General features: G+C 45.2%; 1 protein-coding gene across 1 annotated transcript in view; it reads left to right on the forward strand.

Annotated features, from left to right (window-relative positions):
• Positions 1-17,266, forward strand: part of DNAJC17 (DnaJ heat shock protein family (Hsp40) member C17) — a 42,509-nt gene that overhangs the window by 20,135 nt on the left and 5,108 nt on the right. Inside the window, exons 2-10 of the mRNA XM_001929383.4 lie at positions 11,964-12,033; positions 12,316-12,374; positions 12,599-12,686; positions 14,358-14,443; positions 14,681-14,777; positions 15,381-15,424; positions 15,866-15,943; positions 16,505-16,585; positions 17,074-17,184. Of these exons, the coding sequence (XP_001929418.1) occupies positions 11,964-12,033; positions 12,316-12,374; positions 12,599-12,686; positions 14,358-14,443; positions 14,681-14,777; positions 15,381-15,424; positions 15,866-15,943; positions 16,505-16,585; positions 17,074-17,184 (714 nt within the window). The remainder of the gene's footprint in view (positions 1-11,963; positions 12,034-12,315; positions 12,375-12,598; positions 12,687-14,357; positions 14,444-14,680; positions 14,778-15,380; positions 15,425-15,865; positions 15,944-16,504; positions 16,586-17,073; positions 17,185-17,266) is intronic.

Below are 17,266 nucleotides of genomic sequence, written 5' to 3' on the forward strand. Positions count from 1 at the left end.
TCATGCATCCTGGTTCATTCTCTGGCCCTGCTCACACACACCGTGGGGCTTTCTCGTCTAATTGTTCTACCCTCCGATTTATGAATCACACATACCTTATGAATCATGTTAACTTTCTTATATTTTCAGTATCATACATGAGTTAACTTTATCATTCTTTAATCTTTTTTCCTCTTCTCAGCCCCAGTTTGCATTTCTTTGCCTATAGGTATGCTTTTATTCCCTATCATTTCTTCATTCCAAGTTTGTGCTTTAAAACTTGGTGGTATGAATTTATTTTTTTCCTGGTTTTCTTCCATTGCTTTTCTTTGGCTGAAGAGTTTATTTTGGTTTGGTTTGGTTTTGTCTTTTTTGGGCCACACCCACAGCATATGGAAGTTTCCAGGCTAGGGGTAGAATCAGAGCTGCACCTGCTGGCCTGTGACACAACCACAGCAATGTGGAATCTGAACCGTGTCTGTGACCTACACCACGGCTCACGGCCTGTGCCACATCCTTAACCCACTGAGTGAGGCTGGGAATAGAACCCATGTCCTCAGGGTTACTAGTCAGGTTCATTACTGCTGAACCACAATGGGAACTCTTGAAGTCCTTTTTTTTTTCATTAGCTGACTATCTTTTGACAAAAACTGTATTTTTATTCCCATGTTTTATTGCAATCATGTCTTTCCTTTTTCATGTCTTTTTATGTTCTCGGTACCTTTTCCTAATTAAAGAAAACATATTTCTCCTCTAAGCTGGTCTGGGCCTTAAAGAGAAGTCAGACTCTTCCACACTCTTTGTCTTGCATTGCCCTTTCTGGCTCTGGTTGGAGAACTGTTACTCACCTTTCAGATCCAGCTCAGATACTGCTTCCTCTGTGAGGCCTTCAGGGCTAAAATTAGCCACTCTTTTTTCTGTTTTTCCATTCTTAAGGACTTCTCTACAGGCATCTCACAACCGCAATGTGATTCATTGTTTGCAACCACCATCCTCCTTACTAAGCAGTGTCCTTCTTTTTCAGTGTCAGGGAAATTCCTGTTTTTTCTCTGTATCCACAGCTCTAGCTCAGCCCCTCCATTCCTATATGCCATCAGTGGCCCCAGTAGGTGGGGTAGATTCCGTGCTGTACAGAAGGTCTCTCAGAGAGCTCCCCTCCTACCTTTAGACCTCTCTCCCTAAGAATGAATGCCAGCCTGAAGTTCCCAGTATGGCATGGTGGGTTAATAATCTGGCTTGTCTCTTTCGGCATCAATTGGATCCCTAGCCCAGTGCAGTAGCTTAAGCATTTGGCATTGCTGTAGCCGAGGTGTAGGTCACAGCCCCAGCTCAGATTCAATCCCTGCCCTGGGAACTTCCATATGCCATGGGGGCCGCAGAAAAAAACAAACAAACAAACGAATACCAATCTGGCTCTGACTTTCTTGTTTTACCTCTCTTGCTGCTAAGGTCTAGCCAGCGCATCAGACTGGTAACGTTTGTTTTTTTTTTTTTTTTTTTTTTTTAGGGCTGCACCTGCGGCATATGTAAGTTCCCAGGCTAGGGGTCAAATCAGAGCCACAGCATGAAGGATCTGAGCCACATCTGTGACCTACACCACAAGCCATGGCAAAGCTGGATCCCCAACCCACTGAGTGAGGCCAGGGATCAAATCTACATCCTCATGGATGCTAGTCAGATTTGTTTCTGCTGCGCCATGACAGGAATTCTTTTTTTTTTTTTAACTCAATGAATTTTGTTACATTTATAGTTGTACAATAATCATCACAACAACCCAATTTTATAGCATTTCTATCCCAAACCCCCAGCCCATTCCCCCCACCCCCCAACCTGTCTCTTTTGGAAACGATAAGTTTTTCAAAGTCAGAGTCAGTATCTGTTCTGCAAAGAAGTTCATCGTATCCTTTTTAAATTTTTATTTATTTATTTATTTGTCTTTTGTCTTTTTAGGCCCCCACCCACGGCATATGGAGGTTCCCAGGCTAGGGTTCTAATCAGAGCTGTTGTTGCCTGCCTACGCCACAGCCACAGCAATGCCAGATCCAAGCCATGTCTGCAAGCTACACCACAGCTCATGGCAATGCGGGAACCTTAACTCACTGAGCAAGGCTAGGGATCGAACTCACAACCTCACAGTTCCTAGTTGGATTCGTTTCCGCTGCGCCAAGACGGGAACTCCTGTATCCTTTCTTTAGAGTCCACATACGAGTGATAGCATATGATGTTGTTGTCTTACTGTCTGACTAACTTCACTCAGCATGATAATTTCTAGGTCCATCCATGTTGCTGCAAATGCTGTTAGTTCTTTACTTTTAATAGCTGAGTAATACTCCATTGCGTATATATACCATATCTTCTTGATCCACTCCTCTGTCGATGGACATTTAGGTTGTTTCCCTGTCTTGGCTATTGCATATAATGCTGCAATGAACATTGGAGTACATGTATCTTTTCAAGTCATGGTTTTCTCTGTATAGATGCCCAGGAGTGGGATTGCTGGATCAAATGGTAGTTCTATTTTTAGTTTTCTGAGGAATCTCCAACTGTTTTCCACAGTGGTTGCACCAATTTACGTTCCCACCAATAGTGTACTAGGGTTCCTTTTTCTCCACACCCTCTCCAGCACTTATTGTTTGTAGACTTTTTGATGACGGCCATTCTGTCTGGTGTGAGGTGGTACCTCTTAGTGATTTTGATGTGCATTTCTCTAATAATGAGTGATGTTGAACATCTTTTCATGTGTTTTTTGGCCATCCGTGTGTCATCTTTGGAGAATTGTCTATTTAGATCTTCTGCCAGGTTTTTGATGGGGTTGGTTGGTTGTTTGTTTTGTTTGTTTGTTTTGGTATTGAGCTACAGAAGGTGTGTATAAATTTTGGAAATTAATCTCTTATCATTTGCTTCATTTGCAAATATTTTTCCTCCCATTCTGTGGGTTGTCTTTTTGTTTTGTTTAACGTTTCCTTTGCTGTGCAGAAACTTTTAAGTTTAATTCAGTCCCATTTGTTTATTTTTGTTTTTATTGTCATTACTGTAGGAGGTGGATCTGAAAAGATAGTGCTGTGGTTTATGTCTGAGAATGTTTGGCCTATGTTTTCCTCTTAAGAGTTTTATGGTATCTGGTCTTATCTTTAGGTCCTTAATCTGCTTTAAGTTTACTTTTTCATATAGTCTTAGGAAGTGTTCTAAGTTCATTCTTTACATGTGGCTGTTCTGTTTTCCCAGCACCACTTATTGAAGGGGCTGTCTTTACTCCATTGTGTATTCTTGCCTCCTGTGTCATAGATTAGCTGACTCTAGATGGGTGGGTTTAATTCTGGGCTTTCTCTCCTGTTCCACTGATCTATATTTCTGTTTTTGTGCCAGAATCATATGGTTTTGATGACTATAGCTTTGTAGTGTAGTCTGAGGCCAGGGAGCCTAATTCCTTCAGCTCCATTTTTCTTTCTCAGGATGGCTTTGCTGTTCTGGGTCTTTTGTACTTCTAAACAAACTTTAAAATATTTTGTTCTTAGTTCTATGAAAAATCTCCTTGGCAATTTGATAGGGATTGCATTGAATCTGTATATCACCTTGTGTAGAATAATCATTTTGACAATATTCGGTCTTCCAATACAAGAACATGGCATTTATTTCCATCTGTTTGTGTCATCTTTGATTTCTTTCATTGTTATCTTATAGTTTTCAGAGTATAGGTCTTTTGTCTCTTTGGGTAGGTTTATTCCTGGGTGTTTTATTCTTTTTGATACAGTGGTAAATGGGATTGTTTCCCTAATTTCTCTTTCTGATCCTTCATTGTTAGCATATAGAAATGCAGTATATTTCTATGTATTAATTAATTTATTTTTTTTTGGCTTTTGTCTTTTGAGGGCTGCACCCGTGGCATATGGAGGTTCCCAGGCTAGGGGTCTAATGGGAGCTGTTGCTGCTGGTCTACACCAAAGCCACAGCAACGCCAGATCTGAGCCACATCTGTGACCTACACCATAGCTCATGGCAACAGTGGATCCTTAACCCACTGAGTGAGGCCAGGGATCGGACCCAAACCCCATGGTTCCTAGTTGGAATCGTTTCCACTGCACCATGACAGGAACTCCTATTAATTTTATATCCTGCAACTTTATCAAATTCATTGATGATCTCTAACAGTTTTCTGGTGGTGTCTTTAGGATTTTCTCAGTGTAGTATCATGTCATCTGCAAAGAGTGATAGTTTTACTTCTTCCTTTCCAATTTGGATTCCTTTATTTCTTTTTCTTCTCTGATTGCTGTGGCTAGGATTTCCAAAACTATGTTGAATAGTAGTGGCAAGAGCAGACATCCTTGTCTTCATGTTTCTGATCTAGTGTATTCTTTTCTTTTTTATTTTTTTTTTTTTTTCTCTGATTGCTGTGGCTAGGATTTCCAAAACTATGTTGAATAGTAGTGGCAAGAGCAGACATCCTTGTCTTCATGTTCCTGATCTTAGTGGGAATTCTTTCAGCTTTTCACCATTGAGAATGATGTTATCTGTGGGTTTGTCATCTATGGCCTTTATTATGTTGAGATAGTTTCCCTCTATGCCCACTTTCTGGAGGGTTTTTCTCAGAAATGGGTGTTGGATTTTATCAAAAGCTTTTTCTGAATCTACTGAGACAATCATATGGTTTTTATTCTTTAGTTTGTTAATGTGGTGGACCACACTGACTGATAGGCAAATATTGAAAAATCCTTGCATCCCTGGGATAAATCCCACTTGATCATGGTGTACAATCCTTTTGCATTGTTGGATTCAATTTGCTAGTATTTTGTTGGCGATTTTTGCATCTATGTTCATCATAATATTGGCGTGTAATTTTCTTTTCTCTTTTTGTGGTGTCTTTGTCTGGTATTGGTATCAGGGTGATGGTGGCCTCATAGAATGAGTTTGGGAGTGTTCCTTCCTCTGCAATTTTTTGGAATAGTTTCAGAAGCATAGGTGCTAATGCCTCTCTAAATGTTTGATAGAGTTCACCTGTGAAGCCATCTGGTCCTGGACTTTGGTTTGTTGAACGTTTGTATTCACAGTTTCAATTTCAGTACTTGTGATTAGTCCATTCATCTTTTCTATTTTGTCTTGGTTTAGTCTTGGAAAATTGTAGTTTCTAAGAATTTGTCCATTTCTTCTAGGTTCCATTTTATTGCCGTTGATTGTAATAGTCTCTTATGATCCTTTGTATTTCTGTAATGTCTGTTGTAACTTCTTTTTCATTTCTAATTTTATTTTATTTTATTTTATTTTTTTGCTATTTCTTTGGGCCGCTCCTGCGGCATATGGAGGTTCCCAGGCTAGGGGTCTAATCAGAGCCGTAGCCACCGGACGACGCCAGAGCCACAGCAACACGGGATCCGAACCGCGTCTGCAACCTACACCGCAGCTCACGGCAACGCCGGATTGTTAACCCACTGAGCAAGGGCAGGGACCGAACCCGCAACCTCATGGTTCCTAGTCGGATTCGTTAACCACTGCGCCACGACGGGAACTCCTTATTTTATTTTTAAATAACTGGGGCATCATTCTCTCATTTTATTTTATTATTATTATTATTATTATTATTGCTTTTTAGAATCACACCCATGGCATATGGAAGTTCCCAGGCTAGGGTTTGAGATCAGAGCTACAGCTGCTGGCCACAGCCATAGCCACAGCAACACAGGATTCCTGACCCACTGAATGCAACCAGGAATTGAATCTGCGTCCACATGGATACTAATCGGATTCCTTTCTGCTGCACCACAGCAAGAACTCCTCATTTCTAATTTTATTGAGTTGAGTCCTCTCCCTTTTTTTCTCGATGAGTCTGGATAAGAGTTTATCAATTTTGTTGATCTTTTCAAAGAACCAGCTATTAGTTTCATTGATTTTTTTTTTCCTGTGGTTGTCTTTATTTCTGCTCTGATATTTATGATTTTTTTCTTTCTGCTAACTTTAGCTCTTGTCTGTTCTCTCTCTAGTTGCTTTAGGTGTAAAGTTAGGTTGTTTATTTGAGCTTTTTCTTGTTTCCTAAGGTAGGCTTGTATTGCTATATACTTCCAACTTAGAACTGCTTTTGCTGCATCGCATAGGTTTTGGATTGTTGAGTCTTTGTTGTCATTTGATTCTAGGTATTTTTTATTTTCCTCTTTGATTCCTTCAGTGATCCATTGGTTGTTCAGTAGCATGTTGTTTAGTCTCCATGTGTTTGTGTTTTTTGCAGTTTTTTTCTTGTTCATTTCCAGTTGTATGGTGTTGTGGTCAGAAAAGATGCTTGATATGATTTCAGTTTTCTTAAATTTACTGAAGCTTGATTTGTGGCTCAGAATATGATCAGTCCTAGAGAATAGTCCATGTGCACTTGAGAATAATTTGTATTCTTCTGCTTTTGGATGTAATGCACTATAAATATCTATTAAGTCCATCTGGTCTAATGCATCATTTAAGGCCTGTGTTTCCATGTTGATTTTTTGTCCGGATGATCTGTCTATTGCTGTAAGTGGGGTATTAAAGCCCCTTGCTATTGTTGTGTTATTGTCAATTTCTCCTTTTAACATTGTTAGCAGTTTCCTCATATATTGAGGTGATCTTGTGTTGGGTGCATATATATTGATAATTGTTATATCTTTTTCTTGGATTGATCCTTTGATCATTATGTAATTTCCTTCTTTGTCTTTTATAATATTCTTTATTTTAAGGTCTATTTTGTCTGATATGAGTATTGCTATCCATCTTTCTTTTGGTTACTGTTTGCATAGAATAATTTCTTTTATCCTCTCACTTTCAGTTTTTCTGTGTCCCTAGAACTGAAGTGGGTCTCTTGAAGACAGCATATATATGAGTCTTGTTTTTGTATCCATTCAGCCAGTCTATGTCTTTTGGTTGGAGCATTTAGTCGATTTACATTTAAGGGAATTATTGATATGTATGTTTTTATTGCCAATTTATTAACTTTTGGATTTGTTTTTATTGGTCTTTTTCCTTCCCTTCTCTTGTTCTCTTCTCTTTTGGTTTGATGATTATCCTTAGTGTTGTATGGATTGCTTTTTCTTATTTGTGTGTTTCCTTTGTAGATTACTGGTTTGCAGTTACCCTGAAGTTTGTTTTTGTTTGTTTTTTGTTTTGTTGTTGTTTTTGCTTTTATCTGAGGCATATGGAGGTTCCCAGGCTAGGGGTCGGATCTGCTGGAGCTACAGCTGCCGGCCTACACCACAGCCACAGCAACAACAACACCGGATCTGAGCCACGTCTGTGACTTGCACCACAGCTCATGGCAATGCCGATCTTTAACCCACTGAGTGAAGCCAGGGATCGAACCCATAACCTCATGGTTCCTAGTTGGATTTGTTTCTGCTGTGCCACATGGAAGCTCCTACCCTGAAGTTTTGATATAGGAGTCTCTATATATACAAGATTGTTTTAAGTTGTTGGTCTCTTAATTGTAGGTGCATGTCCAGTGTCCTTCATTTGTACCCTCCTCATCTCAAGATTTCTGATTTTGGTAGCTTATTTGTGTGTGCACGATTTCTACTTTTACTATATGTATGCCTTTACTGGTGAGCCTTGTCATTTGTAGTATTTTTGTTTCAAGTTGTGGCCTTTTCTTTTCCACCTAGAGAAGTTCCTTTAGTATTTGTCATAAAGCTGGTTTAGTGGTTTAGCTTTTGCTTGCCTGTAAAGCTTTTGATTTCTCCTTCAAATCTGAATGAGAACCTTGCTGGGTAGAGTAATCTTGGTTAGAGGTTTTTTTCATCACTTTAGGTATATCATGCCACTCACTTGTGGCCTTCAGGGTTTCTACTGAAAAATCAGTCAGTAACCTTATCAGGGTTCCCTTGTATGTTATTTATTTCTTTTCCCTAGATGCTTTCAATATTTTCTCTTTGTCTTTGGTGAGTTTGATTCATATGTGTCTTGGGGTGTTCTTCCATGAGTTTATTTTATATGGTACTCATTGTGCTTCTTGGATTTAAGTGAGTGATTGCTTTCCCATATTAGGGAAGTTTTTGGCTGTTATCTCTAAACGTATCTTCTCTAACCCTTTTTCTCTCTCTTCTCCTTCTGGCACCCCTATAAAATGGATTTTTTTTTTTTTGCATTTAACATTGTCTCAGAGTTCTCTTAGACTGTCTTTGTTTCTTTTCATCTTCTTTTCTGTTCCCCATCAGTGATTTCCACTAGTCTGTCTTCCACTTCACTTATTCATTCTTCTGCCTTCTGTATTCTTGCTGTTGTTTGCTTCTAATCAATTTTTTTATGGTATTTTGCATCTCTGCTTGCTTAATCCTTAAATCTTGTATTTCTTTGCTCATTGTTTTTTGTAATTTATCAATCTTTGCCTCCAGTTTATTTCCAAGGTCTTGAATCATCTTCACTATCATCAATCTAAAGTCTTTTTCATGGAGTTTGATAATCTCCATTCACTTTGCTGTTTTTCTTGGGTTTTTTTCTTGCTCCCTTATCTGAGTCATAATTCTCTGCCTTTTTATTTTGTTTAGCTTTTTGGTGTGGTCTCCTTTTTGCAGCCAATAGGGTTGTAGCCTCTCTTGCTTCTGATGTCCCCCTCCTTGTGGCTGAAGTTGGTACAGGTGCTTGCTGCAGGCTTCCTGATGGGAGGGACTGGTGCCTGCCCACTGGTGGGTGGAGCTGATTCTTATCCCTCTGGTGGGTGGGGCTCTGTCTCTGGGTGAAGGCCCAGGTTGTGTGCCTGGGGGTTCTTTAGGCAATATGGTTACTGATGGGTAGGGCTGTGATCCCACCTGGATAATTGTTTGGCCTGGGGCTTCTCAGCCCTGATGGATAGGACCAGATTTTTCCAAAATGGCCACATCTAAAGGAACACATGCTCATTATTATTCCCCAGACCTTTGCCTCCAGTGTCCTTCCCCCACAGTGAGCCAGTCACCCCATTTTCCCACAAGCTCCTCCAAGAACTGCAGTCAAGTCTGACCCAGATTCCTATTGAGTCTCTGCTATGCCCTGGGACCCAGTGCACATGAAAGCCTGTGTACACCCTTCAAGAATTCATTCTCAGAGTTCCCGTCGTGGCGCAGTGGTTAACGAATCTGACTAGGAACCATGAGGTTGCGGGTTCGGTCCCTGCCCTTGCTCAGTGGGTTAACGATCCGGCGTTGCCGTGAGCTGTGGTGTAGGTTGCAGACTCGGCTCGGATCCTGCGTTGCTGTGGCTCTGGTGTAGGCCGGGGACTACAGCTCCGATTCGACCCCTAGCCTGGGAACCTCCATATGCCGCAGGAGCGGCCCAAAGAAATAGGAAAAAGACAAAAAAAAAAAAAAAAAAAAAGAATTCATTCTCTGTTTCCCCCAGTCCTATGGAGCTCCTGCACACATACCCCCTGGCCTTCAATGCCAAATGCCCTGGGGGCTCCTCCTCCCAATGCCAGATCCCCAGGCAGGGAACCTGATGTGGGGCTCAGAACTCTCACTCCTGTGGGTAAATCTCTGTGATGCAGTTACATTCCAGTTCATGGGCTGCCCACCCAGCAGGTATGGGGTTGCTTATATCGTGTAATCTTGATGTGGCCTCCTTTTTGTCTTTTGAAGTAGGTTATCTTTTTTGATAGTTTGCAGTCTATTTGGTTGAAGGTTGTTCAGCAGTTGGTTTTCATTTTTTTTGCTTTTATGAGAGAAGGTGAGCTTCATTCCTTCTACTCTGCCATCTTAATCCTGTCTTCACCTTGTAATTTTTTCTAATAGGATCTTAAAACACAGACTATTCAGCCCCCTATGCCTTTAAAGACTGATTTGAGGGAGTTCCTGTCGTGGTGCAGTGGTTAACGAATCCGACTAGGAACCACGAGGTGGCAGGTTCGATCCCTGGCCTCACTCACCGGGTTAAGGATCCGGTGTTGCTGTGAGCTGTGGTGTAGGTCTCAGATGCTGCTCAGATCCCGCGTTGCTGTGGCTGTGGTGTAGGCTGGCAGCTGCAGCTCCAATTCGACCTCCTAGCCTGGGACCTCCATATGCCACAGGTGTGGCGCTAAAAAGCAAAAAAAAAAAAAAAAAAAAAAAAGACTGTGTATAAAACTATCACCTCTTGTTTCCTTATTTTTATTTTTTAAATAGTGGAAACAGAGATAGATTTTGTTATTGTCGTCATTACTTTTTAATGGTGAAGGCCTAAGTTGGGGTGGGGGGTGAACACAGGTGGGCCTTTGGAAGGTCTACGCCCTCTATGCCCTCTCTGCTCAAAGCCTGTCCTGGGAGTGGTTCCTGCTTCCAGGCTCAGCCGGGAGAGCTAGAAAGGCTTGGTTGGCCTCGCCAAGGTGAAAGTGTGGTGCTAGCTTTGGCCCACCAGATGGCAGCACAACCCCAGCGGTCCCGGGCTCTGTAGGTGGGAATGGAGTTAAGCATCTGCCCACAGGCCCTCCCCTGGAGGTGCTAGCTGCTTGCCTCTGAAGACCCTTACTTAGCACACTGGTTTCCTCCCGGAAGCTTGCAAAGTCCGCTTAGCTACTGGTAGACGTTCTGAGTCTAGGGGCTCCTCCTCCCAAGAGGTTTGAACAGTAGGGAAGGTGTACAGGTAGAAGTGAGGGCAAGGCCTCTGGAAGCAAAGAGCAGATTCTGGGATTTTGTGCTCTGCTGTCCCTTATGAGTGGAGAATATATAAAAGAGAATCATGTAGCTATGTTTGTTTATATTTACTAATATCAGAAATAGTACCTAGAAGTTCCCTAATGGCCTAGTGGTTAAGTATCCAGTGTTGTCACTATTGTAGCTTGGGTCACTGCTGTGGCACAGGTTCAGTCCTTGGCCCAGGAATTTCCACATGCCATGGATGTGGCCAAAAAAAGAAAAACCAACTTTTTTTCTTTTTCATACAGAGAAGTGCAAATATAAAAATAAAAATGGACCGTAGCCTCCCCATCATGATAACCTCTGTTATCCAAAAAAGATAATAAAGTAAGAATTGTTTAAGGTTTGAAAATTTGAAGCTCAGGAAAGTATAAATTGAGAAGTAAGAGTTCCTGCTGTGGCATAGGATCTGGTGTTGTCTCTGTGGTAGCATGGGTTTGATTGACATACACCATTGTGTTAGTTTCAGGTGTACAACATAATGATTTGCTATTTGTTTCTTTTTTTTTTTCTTTCTTTCTTTTGTGGCCTCACTGCATTATGTGGAATTCCTGAGCCAGGATCAGATCTGAGCCCCAACTGTGACCCAAGCCACAGCTGTGGCAACACCAGATCCCTAAACCACTGTGCTGGGCTGGGGATCGAACTCACATCCCAGTACTCCCAAGATGCCAAGTAGGAGTTCCCACTGTGGCTCAGTGGGTTAAGGATCTGGCATTGTCTCTGTGGTGGCTCGGGTTCAATTGACATATACCATTGTGTTAAAGATGTACAACATAATGATTTGCTACTTGTCACCATCTGTATTTACAGTTTTTTTCCTTGTGACAAGGACTTGAAGATCTTCCTAGTCAGCACATACAGACTTCGTCTATGAATTTTTTTTTGCAGGTCTCCCTATTGTCAGAGATTTTGGTTGGCTCTACTTGAGAGCTAATATAGACTGTGTTTTAGTGGACATCCTTGTATATTTATTTTGGCATGCCTCCACAAGTCCAAATTCCAGAAAAAGTCAAAGGAAAAGTACATTTAAAATTTTATTGGCTAAATTTTGCTCCAGAAAGATTGCCCCAGTTTACATTCCATTACACCGAGTGCAGGAGAGTGCCTGTTTCCAGGTGACTGGAGGGAAACCTGCCCCTGCCAGGAGCCCACGGTAGTGAGGTAGGGGACCCAGCAGGAAGCAGGTCTGCCCCTCTGCCACAGTGCTGGCTCCCTCCACCACCTTTGCCTCTGCTGCAGATCTTCTCTGTGGTTGTGAGGTGATGTTTCAGTGTGGCAGCCTTTCTTTTAGTGATGGAGAGCAGTCCCTGGATTTCCCTTATCACCTTAGCAACATTTTCTTGTCCGTCCTGGGGTGAATGAACCAAATGAATAACCAAATCTTGACTCTTCCAGGTGAAGAAGGCGTATAGACAGAAGGCCCTCTCCTGCCACCCAGACAAAAATCCGGATAATCCCAGAGCAGGTGAGCCTCTCATAGGCACGGAGAGAAGTAAACCGACCCCCTGGGGTGTGGTGTTGAGTGCACCCTCAGCCTGGCTTTGGGAGCTGGGCCCCGTGGGTGCACTTCACAGGTTAGGGGCACCTGGTCACTTGCTGATGTGCTCACCCTTCCTGGGCTGTTATCTGCTGATGTCTACTTTTCTGGCACCCTGTGGCTTCTTTGAGGTGCTTTTTTAGGGAGCACATCATCACCAAGTCTAACTTGACTTTTCTCCTTTCTCTTTTTTTTGATCCCTATGTTTAGCTGAACTCTTCCACCAGCTTTCTCAGGCCTTGGAGGTACTGACCGATGCTGCTGCCAGGGTAAGTGCATCCTCTTCCATATGAATTGTCCTTGAATTTAGAGACCACTGTGTGCTTTATCCTCTAGACCCAGCTGTGCAGTAAGGTCCTTGTTGTCCCAGCCTGGAGACCCGGTCACCAGGCTGCCAGCTGACGACTCTGGGGCTGATAACAAGGCCTGGGAGATGGCCAGCTCTGTGTGGGTTCCCGGCTGACACCTCCCCTCTGCTCGTTTCTCCTGCCAGGCTGCATATGACAAGGTCAGGAAAGCCAAGAAGCAGGCAGCAGAGAGGACCCAGAAACTTGATGAAAGAAGGAAGAAAGTGAAGCTTGGTAGGTGATAGCATGGTGCTAGTGGCCTGCGGTTTCCCTGGACCGTTTTCATCCAGTTCCTCCACCTTTCTTCCTGCAGCTTCAGTTCCAGCAACTCAGAGCTCTGTGGCCCTGGCTCTGGGCAGAACCATTTCCTATCTACCTTTAGGGTGGCTCTTAAAGGACAGTTTTAGAAATAATAACAATGACTGGATGTGCTATTAGCTAGGCATTGTGACACATGTTTTACTGCCTCTTTTAATTATCACATCTATCCAAGGAGCTGGGTGTTATGAAACCCCACCCCCTTTTTTTTTTTTAGGGCTGCACCTGCAGCATATGGAAGTTCCCAGGCTAGGTGTTGAGTTGGATCTGCAGTTGCTGGCCTATGCTACAGCCATAGCAACTCAGAATCTGAGCCACATCTGTGACCTATGCCACAGCTCCCAGCAACACTGGATCCTTAACCCACTGAGAGAGGCCAGGGATTGAACCTACATCCTTATGGATACTAGTCAGGATCCCACAGAGGCACAACAGGAACTCTTTGAAACCCATTTTTTACAAGAAGCTAAGGCACCAAAAGGATAAGAATTTGCTGGAGCCAGGATTTGAACCTGTACAGCATGGATCCAGTCACTGTCTGTGTTGGCCACGCCCTCTTGGAACTTTTCATTCATAGCAGCTCACTTTGGCACAGAGCTTTCACTCTGAGAAATCCCCTCTGCAGGATCCAAAGAGATCTGGGCATTCATCTTTTAAAAAATAGCTTTATTGATGTACATTCTGTTTATCTTATCTCCACTAATTTCAAGTGAACAATTCAGTGATTATTAGTAAATTTACCAAATGGTGCAACTGTAATTGGAAATCAATTTTAGAACATCTTCACTAACCCCATAAGACTGGTCCGGGTATTCTTTATTTGGTTTTTCTCCCCTTTTCCTTGCCTGTTTTGATATCCATATATTTAATATGTATATATACCATCCGAGTACATCCATCAAAAACAACCAAACAAACCTGAAGAGTTTAGGTAAGTAAAGTGAACAGAAAAGAAGGTAGCGAGTCCCAGACCTGAGAGAAGTGTTTGCCCCGGCAGCTGGCCTGGGAGGGGCCACAAGCGGGTTCCTCTTAGAAAGTGGGAAGGGTTCCTGGACCTGAGGTGATGTCCTTGCATGGAGGCTGCTGCCCATAGGAGCAGCTGTAGCCAGGTCCACGGTGAGGCTCTGTTTATGTGAGTTGAAGGGGAGGTGGAAGAGACGGCAGGAACCCGAGCTCAGTGGTGGGAAGAACATGTAAGCAAAAACAAGGTCGCAGGTCAGGCTGCAGTGCCAAACTACAGGAAGAGAAGCCAGCAGCTCCACCCATTGGCAGCTCTGACCCACAGCCCTGGGCTGCTAACAGAAGCACCCACCCATACCTTGTTCACTGATTAGAGAACCAGCTTGGTCATTGTGAGCTGATGTAACTCTCCCAGACCCTGACCACTCAGCTGGAGCCTCTCCTTCCTTGTGATGACTTTTCTCAATGGAAATGAACTCGGGAGCTCATGCGCATGGAGGTGGCAGGCAGGGTTGCTGGGTGGGTTCATCCTGCGTGAGGCTTTGGGAAGCAGCCAGAGCCAGGTGGGCCAGGGACATGTAGAAACTACTTAGACCAGACATCGGGTCATTCCACCCTTGTGCCTAGACTTGGAGGCCAGGGAGCTGCAGGCCCAGACCCATGGCAGCGAGGAGGAGGAGGAGAGCCGGAGTGCCAGGACGCTAGAACAAGAGGTGGGCATCCAAGCCATGTGACCATCTGCAGGAGGAGGTGACGGGTGGGCCCAGGAGTTGCCATGACTGGGGAGGGCAGCCCTGTCCACCTTCTCCGTGGGATCTGGGTAATTTGTCCTACCTGCAGGTGGCTGAGCCCAGCTTGCAGGTGGAACGTCCCAGGGACCTTTGCAAGGTGAGCCAACCTGGAACTGGATCTGCACAGAATTGTCACCCTCCCCAACCCCCACCCTGCAGATCGAACGCCTGCGAGAAGAGGGTTCCCGGCAGCTGGAGGAACAGCAGAGGCTGATCCAGGAGCAGATCCGACAGGAACGGGAACAGAGGTTGAGAGGTGAGAGTCCGTCCCCCATACCCACCTTCCCCTCTAAGGCAGCTCCCAAAGCCCATAGTGGCCACACTGGCTGCCTAGAGGAGCTGCTGTGCAAGCTTCTACCTGCTAGAAACCCCGGAGGCATCCCACTGGGACACATGCCGCCTGTCCCTTCTTCCTTCCAGTTCTCTGGGGCCTATTAGCTTTTCACCCTTCTTGAGACCTCCTGGCCCAGTTGGTCTTTAGTCCCAAGCAGAGCTGGCTCTGTTTTGGAGCTGATCACCCAGTGGAGTGGAGCGGGGGGGCTCTGGGGTACTTTGTTTCAGTAGAACTGTGTTGTCTCTACCTCTGCCTCCTGCCCCCAGAGGTGTTCACAGCCCTTCTTGGGCAGAATGCTGACCATGGCCTTCAGGCATCTGGGCAGCTGCCCCCAAGATGGCAGCTCCTCGGGGTGGGGGCCCCTCTACTTTCCCTACCAGACCCTACTCAGGGCAGGGCAAATACTGTCCCTGGTCAGGAATGACCTTTTCTAAGTCCTTCTGGCCCTGGGCTGTTTCTCCTTTGGGAGAACCACTGACTCCCTCGTATTCTATCTTACCTGGAATTATTTTCTAAATTTTCTAGGAATGACAGAAAATCTTGAAAGCAAAGGAACCCCCAAGCTAAAGGTGAGTCCTGTAGGATCCCCAGGCCACCTCACACCTCCTTCTGTCTTCTTCAGCAAGAATAAATGCTTTGGGGGAACAAGGGCTTCTGGGGGATGCTGGATCTCTGGGAGCCCCACCACTACCCCCACCCTTCCATCCTCCCACTGCCTAGGTGTCAGAGCTGGCTGGGAAAGGCTGCTCTTAGCTCTTAAGGCTGCAGGGCTGCCCTCCCTGAGGCCCTAAAGGAGAGCCTCATTAGGGCTAGAAGCATGGCTGTGGGTGAGCAGACCACCTGCCTGTCCATTTTCAAGGGGAACACATTTTGGGGGGGTGCCCCCTAGATTACCTGTGTCTTAAAGACCAGTGGGGTGTCTTCTCAGATTGTAAAGCTTGGGTGCAGGGGCTGGTCCTGTTGGGATGAAGGTCAGTGTTGAATGGCGACACCCACTGCTATATTTCCAGCTCAAGTGGAAGAGCACAAAGGAGTCCGAGTCCCAAGGTGGCTATTCCAAAGATGTCCTCCTGCGGCTTTTACAAAAGGTCTGCCCTGCTGACTTCCCTCTTACCCATCACCTGAGGCCCCACATCAGCCCAAACCCCAGGATCTCCAGGCCTAACCTTCCTTCACAGCTCCTGCCTTTTTTTTTTTTCTGTGTCATAGACCAAAGGACAGTCTAGAAACTTCTCCCCAGGCCACGGCCCTGTAGTCACCCATGTTGCCATGTGCCCACTCCAGCCAGGTCTAGCTCTGGCCATCCTTGGAAGCAAAGGGCTTGGCCGGGTCTGTGGGGAGAGAGGGAGTTGGCATCTGGCACCAAAGCCCTGTCCTCTTCGTGTCCTTCATTCACCGAGGTGGCTGCACATCTCTGCAGGTCTAAATCTCCACCTCTGCCCAGCTCTCCTTTGCTGTCCTCTGTATTTTGGAAAAAATACCTTTCTTTCCCATCTCCGACCTACCCTATCTAGGAACCTAGCAATGAGAGGTTATCCTCTGTCTGATAATGGCCTAGTGGCCTCAGGGCAGCCCAGGCTTGTCTCTGGCGTGAGCTGGGCCACCCTGAAGGCTGAGCCATGCTTACTGGGACCCCCTTATCCTCACAGTATGGAGAGGTGCTCAACCTGGTACTTTCCAGTAAGAAGGCAGGCACTGCCGTGGTGGAGTTTGCGACCGTCAGGGCTGCGGTAAGTGCTATGTGGGGCTTTAGGGGCCTCAGATAGCCCTTCTGTTCCAGGGGAGGAACCCAATTCTGTGGGCCCTGTGAGCTTAGGTATCCACACTCCCAGGGGATCTCCGGGCCAGCTCAGAGCCCAGGTTTCGCAGAGAGGGGCCCTCAAGCTTCGGGAGTGGAGGCACAGCGAATAAAGGGATGGGTGGGAGGATGTTCCAGGGATGGCTTCATTTCTTGCTGCCAGGCTCCGTATGTCCTCCCTCTGGGAGCCAGTGTCCCTCCATGTTGGGGCCACGCACTGCCTTCTCCCCTTCCTCCACTCCCCAGTCAGATGGCTCATGAGGCCCACAAGGAGGGTCTGAGCTTCAGCACACTGCCCTGTGAAGGTTGCTCCACCTGGCTTGGAGGATGAGAGCACTGGTTCTGGTTTTTTCCATGGGGGTAGAACCAGTTGTAGCTGATGGGAATGATGGGACCCGGACTGTATGCTGTGTTTGACAGGAGCTGGCTGTCCAGAATGAAGTGGGCCTGGTCGATAACCCTCTGAAGATTTCCTGGTTGGAGGGACGGCCCCAGAGTTCGATGGGCCCCAGCCACCCAGGAGCATCCCAGGTAAGGAGCCAGGCTTCACCCAGCAGAGCCTGCTCAGGCTTCAGGACACCTTTTCCTGTTCGGGCTCTTCTCAGGGCCCTTT

The sequence above is a fragment of the Sus scrofa genome, chromosome 1 (assembly GCF_000003025.6).
Source record: "Sus scrofa isolate TJ Tabasco breed Duroc chromosome 1, Sscrofa11.1, whole genome shotgun sequence".
Lineage (NCBI taxonomy): Eukaryota > Metazoa > Chordata > Mammalia > Artiodactyla > Suidae > Sus > Sus scrofa.